The sequence below is a fragment of the Perna viridis genome, chromosome 13, assembly GCF_037379345.1.
Source record: "Perna viridis isolate PV_CMFRI_1.1 ecotype Kerala chromosome 13, ASM3737934v1, whole genome shotgun sequence".
Lineage (NCBI taxonomy): Eukaryota > Metazoa > Mollusca > Bivalvia > Mytilida > Mytilidae > Perna > Perna viridis.
In genome coordinates, this window is record NC_142457.1 from 29,333,230 (window position 1) to 29,351,390 (window position 18,161).

At 32.1% G+C, this 18,161-nt stretch overlaps 1 protein-coding gene and 1 long non-coding RNA gene across 3 annotated transcripts in view; one reads left to right on the forward strand and one right to left on the reverse strand.

Annotated features, from left to right (window-relative positions):
• On the forward strand, positions 1-10,831 carry LOC148600254 (uncharacterized). Its single transcript, XR_015917886.1, has 2 exons — positions 1-478; positions 3,939-10,831. It is a non-coding gene; the product is annotated as an uncharacterized LOC148600254 (long non-coding RNA).
• Positions 10,816-18,161, reverse strand: part of LOC148600255 (Krueppel-like factor 6) — a 43,852-nt gene continuing 36,506 nt past the window's right edge. For both annotated transcript variants that reach the window (XM_088558286.1, XM_088558287.1), the window contains exons 2-3: positions 16,040-16,730; positions 10,816-15,578 (exon numbers count right to left, since the gene is read on the reverse strand). In XM_088558286.1, the coding sequence (XP_088414412.1) occupies positions 15,391-15,578; positions 16,040-16,730 (879 nt within the window). In that variant the 3' untranslated portion in view covers positions 10,816-15,390. The remainder of the gene's footprint in view (positions 15,579-16,039; positions 16,731-18,161) is intronic.

Consider the following 18,161-nt stretch of genomic DNA (forward strand, 5'->3'; position numbering starts at 1 on the left):
ACTGTGCTGTGTTCCCCGAAATCAATCAAAAACGAAAGAATCAGTTATCTTAGTCTGTCTTACGGTTAGAATGGGCGATATGCTAGTAATTTAACAGTTACAATTTAATTTCGTCGATGCAACATGGTCGAATTTGTCGTGGAGCTTCCATAGAAATATTTTAGGAGATGTTACGACTGGGCTGCTCTGCATTACTGCATTAGATGGTCAAGAAGCAAAGTTAATATATTATATATCTGAGTGTGGAATATGTTTAATATGATATATAATTCACACTGCAAACCACTTTAGTCCACTTACATATAATTACGTGTATAGAATGACGATGACAAGTATCTAAAATTAAACCTGAACTTCCTCGAGGATAAGGCAGCAAGTGATACGTCTCAATACATACATATTAAGTGAGTCTCATTTGACTAGTATCATAAAAATCTCAAGTCCAATCAGACCGGAATTATCAAATATCAAACACTGGGTAAGTCTCATTTGATTAGTATTATCAAATCTCAATACATACATACTAGGTATTACTAAGTCTCATTTGACTATTACATGTATTACTAAATGTCAATGCATAACGTATTCTGGGTAAGTCTCATTTGATTAGTATTATCAAATTTCTATACATACATACTAAGTAAATCTCATTTGACAAGTTTTATCAAATCTCTGTACACACATGCTGAGTCTCATTAAACCGGCATAAACAAATCTCAATACACTAAATAAAATAATTTTTCTCGTACAAAACTGTGTTACACAGTTTTGTTTTATGATCACCTCATTTTATAATGACAAAATTCATTTTTTGAGACAATATTCAATTTTGTGTCACAAAAGTCAATTCTGTGTCACAAAAGTCAATTCTGTTTAACAAAAATCAATTCTTTGTCACAAAAATCAATTTGTGAGACAAAAGTCTATTTTGTGTCATAAAAGTCAATTTTGTATGCAAATTAGTTTACAGAATCCTTTGTATATGCAAATGAATTCTCTCTTATTACGATTTTTGTAAAAAGGCCTCTCACTGGATATAGTAACCGGGCGTCTGGCAGGATTCTGATTACTTCGAGCAAGGTAATACCATATGGTAGATGGTCTATTTTGCAAAAGTAATACTTTATTATATATTACTTACTTTTGCAGAATAGCTCATTACCCATATAATATGTCCTTGCTCGAAATAATCGCAAACCTGCGTCTGCGAGACCCGCAGATGCTATATCCAATGAGAAACCTTCTTACCTGGTTAGTACGATCCAGTGGTCTTTGGTCAGTTTGATCAAACGGTCTCTAGCCTGTATGATCCAGTGGTCCCTGGTCTGTAAAGTCAGGTGGCACCTAGTCAGTGATATAATCCATATGATTCAGTGATTCGCAACCTATTTGATCCAAAGTCCGTATGTTCTAGTGATCCCCTAGTCCTTATGATAAAGTGGTCTCAAGATTGGTGATCTAGTGGTCCTTTGTCAGTATGATTTAGTGATCTTCTAGTAAGTATGATCTGGTGATCCCCTATAGTCTTAATGATCCAGTGGTGTCTGAACAGTATGACCTAGTGATCCCTTAGTCTGTATGATCCATGCAGTAATCTCTATTTTGTATGATCCAATGGTCCCTAGGCAGTATGATTCAGTGGTCTGTAGTCAGTATGGTCCATTGGTCTCTTGGCAGTATGATCCAGTGGTCCCTAGGCAGTATGATGCAGTGGTCTGTAGTCAGTATGGTCCATTGGTCTCTTGTTAGTATGATCCAGTGGTCCCTATGCAGTATGATCCAATGGTCTTTAATCTGTATAGTCAAGTGGTCCTAGCTTAGTAAGTGATGTGATCTACATGATTCAGTGATTTACAACCTATTTGATCCAATAGTCCAAAGTCTGTATGATCTGGAGATCCCCTAGTCAGTATGATCCAGTGGTCCATAGTCAACCTGATCTAGTGATCCCTGTCAGTATGATCTATTGATCCCTTAGTCAGTATGGTCCAGTGGTCTATATTCAGTATGATTTAGTGGTCCATATTCATTATGATTCAGTTTTCCCTAGTCAGGATGATCCAGTGGTCCTAATCAGCATAATCCAGTGAACTCTAGTCTGTATGGTTATGTGGTCTCTAGTCAGTATGATCCAGTGGTCTCTAGTCTGTATGATTTAGTGGCCCTTAGTCAGTATGAGGCAGTGGTCCCTAGTCAGTCTGATCTAGTGACATCCTAGTCTGCATAATCCAGCTAGAGCGATCCAGTGGTCCCTTTGTCAGTATGATCTAGCAGTCTCTAGCCTATTTGATACAGTGGTCAGTATGGTTTAGTGGTCTCTAGTAAGTATTATCCAGTGATCTCTAGTCAATATGATCCGTGGTCGATAGTCCGTATGATCTAATCATCTCTAGTCTGTATGATACAGTGGTCCCTGGTTAGTATGACCAAATGGGATCCCGTGGTTTCCTAGTCAATGTGATTTAGTAATCCACAACCTATTTAATCAATAATCTACGTGTTTATGATTGATATATCTCAGTAGTTTCTAGTCAATATGATCTCATTACCCATACTCATTTAATGACCCTTTTTCCAAATGATCTAGTGATCCTTATCTGCATGATTCGGTGATGTTTATCCACATGATTCAGTGATCAACAGCCTATATAATACTAGTATGATCAAGTGATCCCTAGTAAATATGATTAAGTGATTACTAGCATATATGATAAACCAATGCTTAATGTATATTATCAATGGACCGCTAGTGTATATAATCAAGTGATCACTAGTATATATGTATCAAGTCATTCCTAGTGTATATGATCAAGTGATCACTAGTATATATAATTGGGTGATCCTTGTATATATGATCAAGTGATTCTTACGTATGTCAGAGCTTGCTAAAACTACGCAGACTTTTTGTATGGCGCTAAAGGAACTCTAACAAATAGGCTTCTGGAACAGGATTATATTGCTACAAGATTAAAGTCATCACTACAGAAGTTTTAAGGAAGTCATCATGAACTCGTGGATCGTTAGGGTGTATCCATCTGCACCATGAAAACTGATTTATTCAACGGGTCATAGGTTTCCTTTCCTCGTTTGTCTACCCCGAACTTGACTTTTTATGAGCAACTCGGCGGGTGTTTCTAGAAAAGCAGAGGACGCTTACCCTACAGGTGCATCTGGTCCATGCTCCCAGTTTATAGTGGAGTCCGAGTTGCTCATTTGCTTTTGTTACTTTGTATATATGGTTTTAGTTACTTTATGTTCTTTGTTGTGTATGTCTGTTTTCCATGTCTAGTCTTTGGCCCTGGATTACATTCTTTTGATTACCTTGGTTCCCTTGATTACTCTTGCGACATATAATCAATGGATCACTAGTATATATGATCAAGTGGTTGCTATTATATAAATGATTGTGTGTTGTCCAGATGTCCCTAGTCCATGTAATTCAGTGATTCATAGTCTATGTGATTCAGTGTTCACTAGTCTATGTGATTTAGTGATCCTTTGTCTATGTGATTTATTGATCATTAGTATATTTGATTCAGTGATCATTAGTCTATGTGATTCAGTGTTAACTAATCTATGTGATTCAGTGTTAACTAATCTATGTGATTCGGTGATAATTAGTCTATGTGATTCAGTACTCACCAGTCTATGTGATTCAGTGATCATTATTCTATGTGATTCAATGGTCATAAGTATATGTGATTCAATGGTCATAAGTCTATGTGATTCAGTGCTCACTAGTCAATGTGATTCAATGGTCATTAGTCTATTTGATTATATATGGATACAAGATTATTTGAAACTGTGATCCATATTTTATATAAACAAGTAATCCCTAGAAGTATTTACGAATTAAGGTAATGGTTCAGATGTCTTATATTAATTTGTGTTCGTGATTGTAAGGTTGGTTAAATCGCCGAATTCCTATTTTCTTTCAGAAATGTTTCGGAAAGAAGGAAAAGTAAACCTGTTGCACGATTTCAGTCCAAGAAGCCAGTTCTCGTGCACTAGATGCATAAAATATAGACATGTTAAACGGATTGACGAATTGCTCATTGGCAGTCATGTTTGTTTTGAGGTGAAATTCAAGTTCTACCATGCAATTATTTCTAAAATCAGCAAAGTGAATGAAAAACGTGTTAGGCTTTGTATAATACATGCCTCCAAAAAAAGTGAGCTTGCTGTTGTTAAAAGGCTGTTTGGTAAAGAATTCGCTCAACATGATATAATTTATGAAGAATATTTACCAGAACTAGACCTTACAAAGAGCAGTATTTATATCGTTCAATATGACCGCTGTGTCTGCAAAAATGAAATGGTGCTCAAGAGAGCCATGTCACAGATTCATAGATCAGGAAATAGAGTTCAAAGGTCTTATGGGTCTATCGCATACGAACGGTTTCAATCAGAACCAGAAAATATAGATGAAACATCAGAGCGGTTTGCATCATGGTGTGTAACTGGAGAATGTGTTTCCTTAAATACTAGAAGTAGTAGAGATTGTATAGAATACATAAAAAGTCCTGCTGATATTACAATGCATTTGAGGGTTATTTCAGACAAAGATCCCATTGAAAGTGCTACAAAACTTCATCAACAGCGATTGCTATGCGACACGTGCTTTTTGACGGAAGTCGTTCGCTTAGTAAATTCACAAGACACACCAGAAACCAAATACTTTCTACACAAATTAAACGCTGCTTGGGTACAGGACCGACAAACTCCGAATGGTCTATATCGCGTTAAATACAAACCCCAAATTGAGGAAGTTCTTATAAAAATAAAACGCTACAACGCAAAAACCAAGAGACGAGCATCTCAAATAGAGAAAGAAACATTTGTATTTACTTTGGTTCCAGGTCGTAAATGTCAAGTCACAGATACAGAAATACTTTACACATGCTTTTGTCCACTTTGAAAACAACTTTCATTCTTGATTAAGCACAATCAAACCCTGAAAAACATGAACCTTGAATGCACAGAAAGGTCCTGAAATCTGGCTCTTATTTAATAATTCATGGTCAGCAGTGCACAACTGTGTATTTAAGTATTTTTTAAGGATGATGACGCATGTCCAGTGCTTCTTGTACGGTATTATAAACGGTAATGGCATCTGCCCTTAGAGAGTCATCACGAGGTAGGCGGCAGTACTAGCAATTACCATGTGACGGGGATGAATCGCTTGAATAGGTCACCTTTTCGTGCTTCATATGTAGTACAATCGCCGGCCTGCGATGATTGTTAGATTAGTGTATGTTACACAAATGAATCATTTACTTTGTATGTCAGATTAGTATTTAAGTTACTATGTACGTCAGATAAGTGCGTAATCAACTTTGTATGTTAGACTAGTGTGTAAGTTACATTATAAATCATCAAGTAAGTATGTAGTTTACTTTGTATATAAGACTAGTAATTAGTTAATTTTGCGTGTTAGACTAGTGTGTAGTTTACTTCGTATGTTAGACTAATGTGTAGTTTACTTCGTAGGTTAGACTAGTGTGTAGTTTACTTTATATGTTAGACTAGTGTGTAGTTTACTTCGTAGGTTATACTATTGTGTACTTTACTTTATATGTTAGACTAGTGTGTACTTTACTTCGTATGTTAGACTACTGTGTAGTTTACTTCGTATGTTAGACTAGTATGTAGTTTACTTTGTATGTTAGACTAGTGTGCAGTTTATTTCGTATGTTAAGACTAGTGTGTAGTTTACTATGTATGGTAGAAAATTGTGTAGTTTACTGTAAAGTTTAGTTTAGTATGTAGTTTACTATGTATGTTTGGTTAGTGTATAGTTTACCATGTTTAGCTGATGTGTCATTTACTTTCATATGTTGAACCAGTGTGTAGTTTTCCATCATATGTTAGACTATACTCGGCGTCACATAAATAACATACTGTTAAAATTTGAATAAAAATATATTCTACGACTTTAGTGACACCTACCGTCGTTTAAATTGTCTTAAATGACTTGCTCATTCGTTTAGCCAAACGGCTTCTCCCTAAACATTGAATCGTTAAATTCCGGTCAGATTTTAATTCTCGGTGCCAATATTTACATTGTAAAAAGTCGGCCATGTTTACAGTGGTCGGGTTGCTAGGAGATGTTGTTTACGTTTAAATGGTTTGTCCAAAAACCCGAAGAACCCAGAATGCATTTCGGCGTTATTTCGGATATCTCGGATTTATTTTACGCGAACAACGTACAATACCGAGAAGTTGATCAAGAAGACGGGAACTTACGAACTTCGTTTGTAAACAAATCGTCCCGTAGAAACCAACATGGCGGATATTAGTATGGGATTTTCCCGTAAGGCTTTGTTACGCATGATTTAAGCTAATAAGCAACTTGTTTAGGGAGAAGCCGTTTGGCTAAACGAATGAGCAAGTCATTTAAGACAATTTAAACGAGGTAGGTGTCAATAAAGTCGTAGAAAATATTTTTATTCAATTTTAACAGTATATTATTTATGTGACCCGAGTATAGTGCGATTAACTATCACATACATTTCGTAGTTTAATATGTTGGACTATTTGTGTGGTTTACGATGCCTGCTAGATTTATGTGTATTTCATGTTGTATGTTTAACTAGTGGTTCGTTCGTTATGTATGTTAGTCTTATTTGCATATACTGTTAACCACGTATATCAGACAAGTACCATAGTGTGTACTGTTAACTACGCATGTCGGACAATTACTTTAGTGTATAGTGTTAATTACGTAGGTCACACAAGTACTATAGTGTGTAGTTTTGACTATATATGCCAGACAAATACTGTAGTATGTAGTGTTAATTATGTTTGACGGACAAGTACTATATATAGTTTGTAGTGTTAATTATGTATGTCAGACAAGTACTATATATAGTGTGTAGTGTTAATTACGTTTGTCACACAAGTACTATATTGTGTAGTTTTAACTATGTATGTCAGACAATTATTTTAGTATGTAGTGTTAATTACATTTGACAGACAAGTACTATAGTGTGTAGTGTTATTGATTACGTATGTCAGACAAGTACTATATATAGTGTGTAGTGTTAACTGTAGGGCAAGCAAAAGTGTCCAAAAAACAATATCTTGCAATATTAGAAAATGAATTTTTAATATTTCAAAAAATCATTTTTTTAATATAAGAAACGGTTTTTTTAATGTTAGAAATTCATTTTCTAATATTAAAAATTCATTTTCTAATATTACAAAGTGATTTAGTAATATTTTCAAACATCCCGCATTTTGTTACAAATTGAATATGTAATATTAGAAAATGAATTTGTAATGTTAGAAAGTGAATTTGTAATATTAAAAAATCACTTTGCTATATTGCAAAATCAGTCACATTTTTTAATATTACAAAATGATTTTCTGATATTAAAAATCGGTATTGAAAACGATAAATCCATTTTCTAATATTAGAAAATCAATTTCTAATATTAAAAAGTCGTTTTTTAATATTCGAAATTCAATTGACTTTTTAATATTAAAAAAGTATTTTGTGATATTAGAAATCTAATTTGTAATATTAGAAATCTTATTGGTAATATTAAAAATCTAATTTGTAATATAAGTACATGAATTTAAAATATTGAAAAATCATTATTTAATATTGAAAAAACATACTTTTTTAATATTACAAATTCATTTTTTAATATCAGAAAATATTTTATATTATAAGTTCATTTTGTAATATTAAAAATTCATTTTCTAATATTAAAAATTCATTTTCTAATATTAAAAATTCCTGATTTAGTAACATTATAAAACTTCACACATTTTGTAATATTACAAATTGAATTTGTAATATTAAAAAATGAATTTGTAATATTACAAAATTAGTTACATTTTTTAATATTACAAAATGATTTTTTAATATTAAAAATCGTAATTAAATACATCGAATCCATTTTCTAATATTAGAAAATCAATTTCTAATATTAAAAGATCGTTTTTTTTAATATTAGAAATTCAGTATTTTTGTATATAAGAAATCTAATTTGTAATATTAGAAAATGAATTTGTAATATTGAAAATAATTTTTTAACATTAGAAAATACTCATTTTTGTCCACTTTGGCTTGCCATATAACTATGTATATCAGACCAGTTCTGTAGTGTGTAGTGTTAATTATGTATGTCAGACAAGTACTATGTATAGTGTATAGTGTTAATTATGTATGTCAGACAAATGCTATATATAGTGTGTAGTGTTAATTATGTATGTCAGACAAGTACTATATATATAGTACCATTAAGCATCAATTCGATAGCTCTGCATATCATTTATTTTTCTTCAGACAATGTCATAAATTTAGTATTTTATTGTACCATGCAACTTAATATGCTTACGGGCTATTTTATTTTGTTTATGTTAACAAATATTATTCCTAACCACAGCAACATTACTTCATATTCACATTTGTAACTATGTTCAAAGGGAGATAACTGCTTTCTTTCATTGTTTTTGACTGCAAAACCTTTTACATCCAATGTTTATCAGAGGTAGACGTAGAAAATAATAGCAGTGATAAGACCTATACTGCTACCACACTCTCCAAAGAAGAGATTGTGGAAAACCATAAATCTGTGCTATCCTCTTTTGGTCTCTCTACCAAGGACGATGATTTTGATTTACCGTCTATTTACTGGATTCCTAAACTCCACAAGAATCCATAAAAACAATATTTCATAGCTGGATCTGCAAAATGTACCACCAAACCTCTTTCAAAATTTATAACTTCTATACTCACAACTGTCAAAGAGGGTCTACATTCCTACCACAATACTTGTTACTCCCGTAGTGGTATTAATTCAATGTGGGTCCTGAAAAATTCGAAAGATCTCTTGGAGACAATCAGTTCAAGACTATTATCTGAATATAATAGCATCAAAACCTATGATTTTTCAACACTGTATACTTCTATTCCCCATACTCAGTTAAAATCCCGACTTAAAAACATTATACATCATTGTTTTTCCAAAAAAAGATGGTACACCTAGATACAAATATATAGTTCTTGGCAGAGATTCCTCATACTTAGTAAGAAATAATTCCAAATCATCTTCCAAATATACAGAGGAAGATGTTTACAAAATGCTGGAATTTTTAATAGACAACATACTTGTCCAGTGTGGTGGACGTGTTTTTCAACAAACGGTCGGCATTCCAGTGGGAACAAATTGTACTCCTTTACTTGCTAACCTTTTCCTTCACTCTTATGAGGCTGACTTTATAGCTGATTTGATCCGAAAGAAAGAATATCGTTTAGCTAGATCCTTTAATCTCAGTTTCCGCTATATAAATGACGTATTATCTTTAAACAATCCTAATTTCGGGGATTTGATGCATCGTATCTACCCCAAAGAACTAAAGGATATCACAGACACTGTGAAGTCAGCCTCATATCTTGACCTACACTTAGAAATCGATGGTAAAGGAAAACTATTGACCAAACTTTAAGACAAACGTGATGACTTTTCATTCAAAATTGTCAACTTTCCTTTCATCTGTGCCAACATCCCTTCAGCACCTGCGTATGGAGTGTTCATATCACAACTGATACGTTATGCCAGAGCCTGCCGAAACTACGCAGACTTTTTGTATCGCGCTAGAACTCTAACAAATAGGCTTCTGTAACAGGGTTATAATGCTACAAAATTGAAAGCATCACTACAGAAGTTTTATGGTCGTCATCATGAACTCGTGGATCGTTAGGGTGTATCCATCTGCACCATGAAAACTGATTTATTCAACGGGTCATGGTTTTCCTTTCCTCGTTTGTCTACCCCGGACTTTTTATGAGCAACTCGGCGGGTATTTCTAGAAAAGCAGAGGACGCTTACCCTACCGGTGCACCTGGTCCATGCTCCCAGTTTTTAGTGGAGTCAGAGTTGCTCATTTGCTTTTGTTGCTTTGTATGTATGATTTTAGTTACTGTTAGTGTTCTTTGTTGTGTATGTCTGTTTTCCATGTCTGGTCTTTGTCCCTGGATTACATTCTTTTGATTACCGCTATGACCTTGGTTCCCTTGATTACTCTTTCGTTTCACTTATTAAATTTTTGTGTTCGAGATGGTATTATTACTTTCTCCCAATAATCATTACTTTTACATTTGTATACTGTTACATTTATTAAAAAAAAGCAGACTGGACGTGATTGATGCGAGTCAAAAACCCAACAAATTTACTTTTAATTTCTTTTTTCAGAAAGAGTTGCAGACCACATAGCCAGCACTAGTTTGGCATTTGGTTGTTGCACATTTGACAAATAAATTATATAGATTGCAGGGGTGGATCCAGGCATTTTGAAAAGGAGGGGTGCCAGCCGGGTTCCTCAGAGAAAGGGGGTGCTAAGAAATTAATACCATTTTTTCCCAATTTTGCACATGAAAATGACAAATTCCAATAAAAGGTGTGTAACCAACCCCCTATACCCTCCCCTGGAATGTGTTAGGAATTGTCACTTTGCAAGAGTTATTTTTCTTGATTTGGTTGAATAATGTGGGAGATGAACGTATGGTTTTCTATAGCATAAAGTTATGAATTTAGAAAGAACTATGATAACATATATAAATAGCATATGTAGCCCACAAAAAAATATTTGTTTAATGTTTTTTTCCTGCACCATGAATATCTCTACTATAAGCAGTGTCTGAATCTTTTATAGATTAGTACTTTATTGCTGAAACTTTAATTGAATGAAATTCTGGAAAAATAGGTTAAAAGTCTCCCTTAGATGGAATATTTGACCCCAAACTAATTTCTATCTAGTTAAGTCAGAAAATCATAGGCACTGTGCTTGAATACAAAAATCAAATAAAGTTGTAAATATATATTTATTCAATATGTACACTAACAAATTAACATATACAAGAAAATTGTAATATTAAATTGTATACATATTCTCAAAAGATTTTAAAGTACACAAAACACGTATAATAGGATGCATCACATACACCAATTATACCTTCCCTACAAACAATAATGGTATGTGCCACAATAAAGAAGGGTTATACCAAATTAGGATTACAAAGTAACATCAGGGTACTGACCATATTATCCTCATTACATACAGGTACATGTAGCTTTCATTATTTATGGGATTAATTTTCCTAGAAATTATTAAGACATGAAAAACAACAAAATATTGATTTGTTCATGTCAAAAAGATGAATTGTTCAATTTGTTGGAAGTCTCACTTTGTTTTTAATATTTGTATATCCAGGAAAATGAATTGCCATTAAAAATAATGAATGTGCTAATAGAATACTGATATATATATATATAGTTATAGATTATATATAACACTTCATCAATTCTTCTGTTTTAAGCTACAGCATCAATTCTATATCTTTTCTAGCTGTACAGACTTGTACATAATTATAAGGTTCAGTTTTTTTTACCAGTGTATCAAAAAATCTGCAGTGCAGTACAGTGACTTTTTACTAACTACGACTATGAGGTAGTTCTATAAAATGTACTTTCAATTTCATAACTTTTTTTTACAAAAACTTATGCATATCACAGTTTGCCTGCTTTTGATAAAAGTTTGCCAAAAATATTTATTCCATCTTAATCATGACAAAAACATATTTTGTACTTCAATTTACGTGGAAGGATAATCACTCCAAGTATTTTCTTACTGTGATATTTATTTCTTTGATTTTAAATCATGGTATGTTATACTGTTAAAAACCTGTGAACCATTAATTTGAGGGAATAACTATAGTTCAAATATAATGCAATAGATTCATTTAACACAAATTTAGGTTTTTATTTGGTTTCTCCAATATGTATCTTCAAGTGGATAACAAATATAAAAAATTAAGACATCAGAAAAAGATTTCACGAGCACTATAAGTAAAGTTAGTACAAGTTCAGAGCTCAGTTTCATAAAGAATCTCAAACTGAGATTTTCCTCAAATCCTTCCTCAACTCAAATTTTGACCATTTAAATCATTTGAATTTGAACATTTGAGGAAAACTCAAGGATTTGATGAAAATCTCACTTCAAGATTTTCTTCTTTGAAACCCAGGCCTGGCACTTAATGATCTGATAAATGATTGGTATTGGTCTAAATGGTTCTGGGTAAATTGACAACCAACATTGTCTCGTCATTTTATGGTGGAATCAATGAGTCTGACTAGCACCATAATACACAGGTAATTATTGACTTGGTTATTGTCCATGGTGGTTCTATATGACTTTAATTTTGACGATGTTAATGTTACATATCAATGCTGGCCAGGAATAGTTTACAAATGAAGTACCATTCTGTGTAAGAATCAGAAATCATTTTTAGTCAAATTTAGTCATTTTTGCCTAAAATATATTCAGTACATATAGAAAACAACTGAAAAGCTAGATAATTAATCCTGAAGCATCTGTGGCATAGACATTTTTTTACTGCTTTTACAGGAAAAAAAGCGTGGGAAATTTTCCTGTCATTCTTCCATGGTGCATTTCAACTTAAATTGACCTCTCTTGAATCTTAAAAGGGAAAACTTTACACTTTGATGGTTGTTTCTGGAGTTTATGTGGCATAAATAATGCAAATAAACCTCTGCGTGTTTTTTCTTCATGTGCCAACACCTTGTATACATTTTGCCTGATTCTTAGACAGAGAAATACTTAAATCTTATGTTTTACAAATTTCAGCTTATTTAAGAATCCCTTATCTTATTGTCTCTAAATCTGTCCAAAAAATTTCAAAGTGAATTATTACCAAATTTTATAGTTTAATGATTCAAAACGAGTACTGGTATAATAATACCTTGATAAAAACAATTTTGAATTTTTGTAGTTTTGGAAAGTTAATAGTCATAGAGATCCAAGATGTCATGGTTTATTCACAAAAAAAATAGTACTAAGAATACAAAAGTATAAAAACACACACCTAAAAGTACATAGAAACAAAATTAAGCATAGATAATATAGTTTTGTGTTACACTGTGAATGATACAACACTTTGATCAGAAATGAAATTTGTCTGGTTCTGTTTCAATTTGAACTTACTCAACTACAAACTACAACTCCTCTTACATCCACATGTAAAAATATAAGGCAAGATTGATATATAATCCATATAAAAAAACAATAAAAATTAGCAATATCACAGATTAAAGAAATGAATGCATAAATGAGTCTCCATCAAAACAAACCAGTCATACAAATCAAAGTCCAAGCAAACCCAATAGTAGCATAAAATGAATTGGAGTTATCTTTCTTTGTATCTTTTAGTAAAAAAGTACAATATATTTCCTTGCTAGGATAGTATTTTTGTCAAACCTTGCAAAATTTTAAAACTTAGCCTTCAGAATAAAAGAAGGATGCTTGTTCAATTATTGTACAATACCGAACAGCAGAATATATCTTGTCTATATGTAAACCTTTCATTGTGTTCACAGAAAGTTATTCATCTTTTATTGAATGTAGTCATGATATCACAATAATTTATGATGGAGTCATAAATGATGTATATTATCACATTTAACTTTTGTGAATACTATTCAGGACTTTAACATTACCAGAAAGAAACTGTCATTAACTATATTCTAATATGGTACACAAATGAATATTTCAAATGTAAGTACAGTTGTACTCACATCCTTCTTCAACAAAATATCGAAATGTGCTAAGTTTTATACAAAAGTAAGGATTGACTACAAATTAAAATATAGCACTAGCATGTCCCTATAAATATTCATGGCTTAAATTCAATTCTCCAATGGTTAAACAATCTAACATCATACATTTTGTATTACTTTCATTAAATTTTGTCATGTACTATGATAATTCATTTTTAATATCATTTCATCATGTTTGACACAATCAATAAAGCTCCAATGAGGTCTTATGTCAATTAACAAAAAACAACAATTTTGTTTTCCAATAAAAAGAAGAAGAACTGATATATAAAGTATTAAATATAATATAGGGAAAAGTTAATATCTCACAATAAACTAATTAATTACATTACGTTGGTATTGACATGGATTGACAAAGATTGAAATCTAAAACTGCATAGATATAGTGAAAAATGACAGGTTTTTATAATATTGAAGTTGACATTTTTGTTTGACAGTTTATTGGGGAAATAACTTAATTTCTAACCAGGTATTTTTAATGCTGATTATTTCCTTATGGTTTATTGTTTAGTATCTGTTGAAATGGATACCAATTTAAATGCAAATATTCATTTTTTCATTGAGGAAATGAAAGTTTATACAAATCCATTACCAAAAACTGTAACAACAAAATTTAGTAGGTAATAAAAAAAAACACACAAATGTGAACAATGCAAAAAATATATTTGTTTAATTTATTCAATTTACAAGCAGAAAACTCAAAAACTGAAATTGAACTTTCTGTAACTTTTTAAAGGTTTTTCTTTACTCATTTAGACCAAAAATATTTTATTAACAATGAAACAGATAGCATGTATACATCTCTTAGAGAAACCTTAAAGAAGCACTCCAGCTAAGAATCATGCAAAATGTGATAAATGGTTGGAAAATCTACATATTTTTATTTTTGATATTTTTTAAGAATGCTTTAAAAAAACAGACTATATTATGTGGCTTTTCACAGAACCCTTATTCATAAAAGATAAAAATTACATACAATGCACTGTAGAATTCAAAATTAAAGCAGATAACTCTGTACTTAACAAACTGTTGATTTTCAATGTGAATTATCTTCTAAAAGCAGACAGATTAGAATGAATAATTATACATTTCATCATATAGACCTGTAAAGTAACTTTATAACAAAAATAAAAATGTGTAGCCCCTTTTTTGGGTGTATCACATTTTATAGAATTTGCATGACTCTAATAAAGACTGCTACTTAAGTGACAAATAATAACAGCTTAGTACAGAAGCCAGAATCACACATACACCTTAAATATGTATCATTTATCTACTAAGGAATACTATTTTGAAAAAAAAATCTTACTGCCTGCTAATACTGTCTTTCTTTTCTTGTCAAAAAATTTTCAATAAGCATTTTGAGTTATACAAGATCTGCGTTTAAATTACAGAGTGTTACATATCTTTATTGAAAACTATAAAAAAAGACCTCACAAACTTCAAATGACATCCTCCAAAAACTTATTTCATCATGTAATTTTTCTTTGGAATTTTCATACAAAACACAGCTACATACATGTACAATACGTAATCACTACATGTAACAGTAAATGTCTTTGATCTTTCTCAACCACTGTATAGATGTAGAAATATTCTTCTGGGCCATGCGTAGTAGCCAAGATCTATCTCTTTGCCCTAGGATTTGATCCCAAGGAATGAACTTATTATGACATGGTCATGCAAAAGTTTGTCTGAGATTACAATAATAGTACTATCATAAAACACCTAAATGACCCTGATACTATAAATCTGACGTCTGGTGTCTTTTCATATGTAAAGCTAAATGGTCAGATCTTGAAAAACACCTATCACACACTTTACAGCGGAATGGTTTAGCTCCTGTGTGTTTTCTATAATGTCTTGTAAGTTCATCAGATCGTGCAAACCGCCACTCACAGCCTTCCCAAGTACATTTGTATGGTTTTTCACCTAAAAAATAAAGAAATACTAGTATGTATAAGAATTAAAAGCAGACCAAAACTATTTCAGTACCACCATTTTCCAGCAGTATATTAGTGGCTTTAGCACATATAAAACAAAGTACAAGAAGGAATTGTACTCATAAATCATATTTTATTTCACTTCTTTCGATGTCAGTATCTTTCAAAAAAGAAGCCTTAATTGGTGGTATTAATACCACTTTTATAAAGTGGTCATGTACCTGTATGTACATTTGTATGTAGTTTTCATCCTTTAACTGTTTTTATTTATTAGTGTCTTACATGAAGACTGCACATGTGTGTGCAAAGAAAGACATTTAATCATGCTCAAGTTTCAGTCAGACAGCAATGTGGTGTTCCCCTTGTAAACTTCTATTATCAAACCTTACTATGATTCAGTAAGGAAGATAACATCACTACTGATTATAACATCAGTTTCTATACACTTACCTGTATGTGTTCTAAGATGTGCTTTCAGGTGCGAACTTTTGGTATAAACTTTTTTACATCCTGTATAAGGACATTTGTGGTTCCTTCTACGCATATCGGGACTAACATCTGTACGAAGTTTGCCATTCAGTGCCACAGGAGGGCGCTGTTGAAGTGGTTGAGCTGTGTATGGTCTAGGTCTGCCATTGGGACTTGTGATATAGTAGCGTTGATGACGCACCATTTCAGTTTGAGGTATTCGTACGGCCACTGTCGTTGTACGACCTGGCTGAGCAACAAGTCTTAGTGCAAATGGGTCATTACATGAAGAAGATTTAGGAATTATGGGAGATGATGGCGGATCACTATTATTACTATCCCATGAAACACCACTTGACGCTGAACTAAAACTATGTAAACTAATCCGATCTGAACATGGATCGTTTAAATTTAAATGTGCCAGTTGTTGAAGTCTATCCTCCGTCTCTGTTTCATTGCCATCATCGTCATCATCACTATCTTCATCAGAAACATCATACTCATCAAAGTCTGTCAATCGTAAGCCATTTTCGTCTTTCATTTCTACACGAATGCTGTCAGGTGCTGCATACTTTGAATCACAATTTTCATCCCAAGGATGTGAATCCTTTAACTTTTTGTAGGATGTTAATTTTGGTTCACTTTTCAAATACCTTTCCATCTCCAGACAATTCTGAAACAAATAAAAGAAACTGAATAAAGATTTGTTGTAAATAAATATATAAATCCTTTAGACATAATGTTATTTATGCATATTTTACTGTGTAAAGTGTCACCCATGTCAATATTCAGGTTTTAGCTAAAAATTTTATAGACTGTAGTCACATGTAAACCACTACCCTTGGTTGAGCAAATTTCCTTTTTATGTAATTCCTTTTATTCAGCAAAAGTAAATAAAGACAAAAAAAAAAAAAAAGAAAAAAGAAAGAGAGCTTTGAAATTTTTACTTCAATCTTGATTTCATTGTTTTCTCTCATCAAGATTCAGCACATAGTTCTATAAACAGCAAGACAAAGATATCAGGATTATATGTGCAATATAAGTTGGTTCATATACACACTTGTAAAATGGGATTTATTCTGTTGGGGTGTAAAGAAATTAAAACATAAATAAAATACATAAAGTACTACTGTGTCTTACAATCAGGTAAAATGTGTATAAGGTGTGGCATATGAAGAAAAAATTGTAACATTTTATCAAATTTTCCAAGCATTTATACCACATAATAGTCAACTGCCAGAAATAACTATCAAAGTGTTTGTAAAGTTTGCCTTTTTAAGATAATGAAAGTTGAAATACACAAATTGAAAATGGTGGGAAAAACATTCCTGCACTTTTCCCTATATCAGCAGTCAAAAATATCACAGACACTATAGGATAAATTAAAATAGCTTTTCAGTTGTTTCCTACTGAATACTGAGAAAAATCATCGCCTGATTCTTACACAGATTGGTACCAGACTAAAACATGACAAAAATAACTGTGTTTCCTTACAGTGAAACAGATAGAAGACTGGTACCTGTAGTTTAAAAAAAAAAGTATCTAAGGATTGCAAAAAAAAAAAAAAAAAAAATTCCAAGTATATATGTAAGCCTCTTCAACTGTAAGCTACAGACCATGAAAGACTAATACTATTATAGGAATCTTAACTCACATCAAAAATCAGTATTGTGTCTTCAGGGTAATACAGAAAGAAGCAAGTCAGATGGCATGTAATAGGATCTCATCAAAATTCATCTTTCATATGTAATTTAATTTTCTCTGCTAGAAGGACCTTGTAATATAATACTTAGAACATGAAATAAAGAAATTTTAATGAGATTTTAAGAGTAGCAATGATCTTTGAACAATATGGCAATGACCCAGTTTTCAAGTTTATATAAAAGAATTTTTAGAGAAATCGAACTACATTTATTGTGAGCAGGCTGAACTCAGAACATGTATACCCTTAAGTTGATATATACACTTGATAATATTTTTTTTCTTTCAACATTTATGTACATATACAATATAAAGAATGATATGAAATCTTCATATAAATTTTCATCAGAATCTAATAAACATTTAAAAGGAGTTGTCCACCCTTTGAACAGATTGGGATATA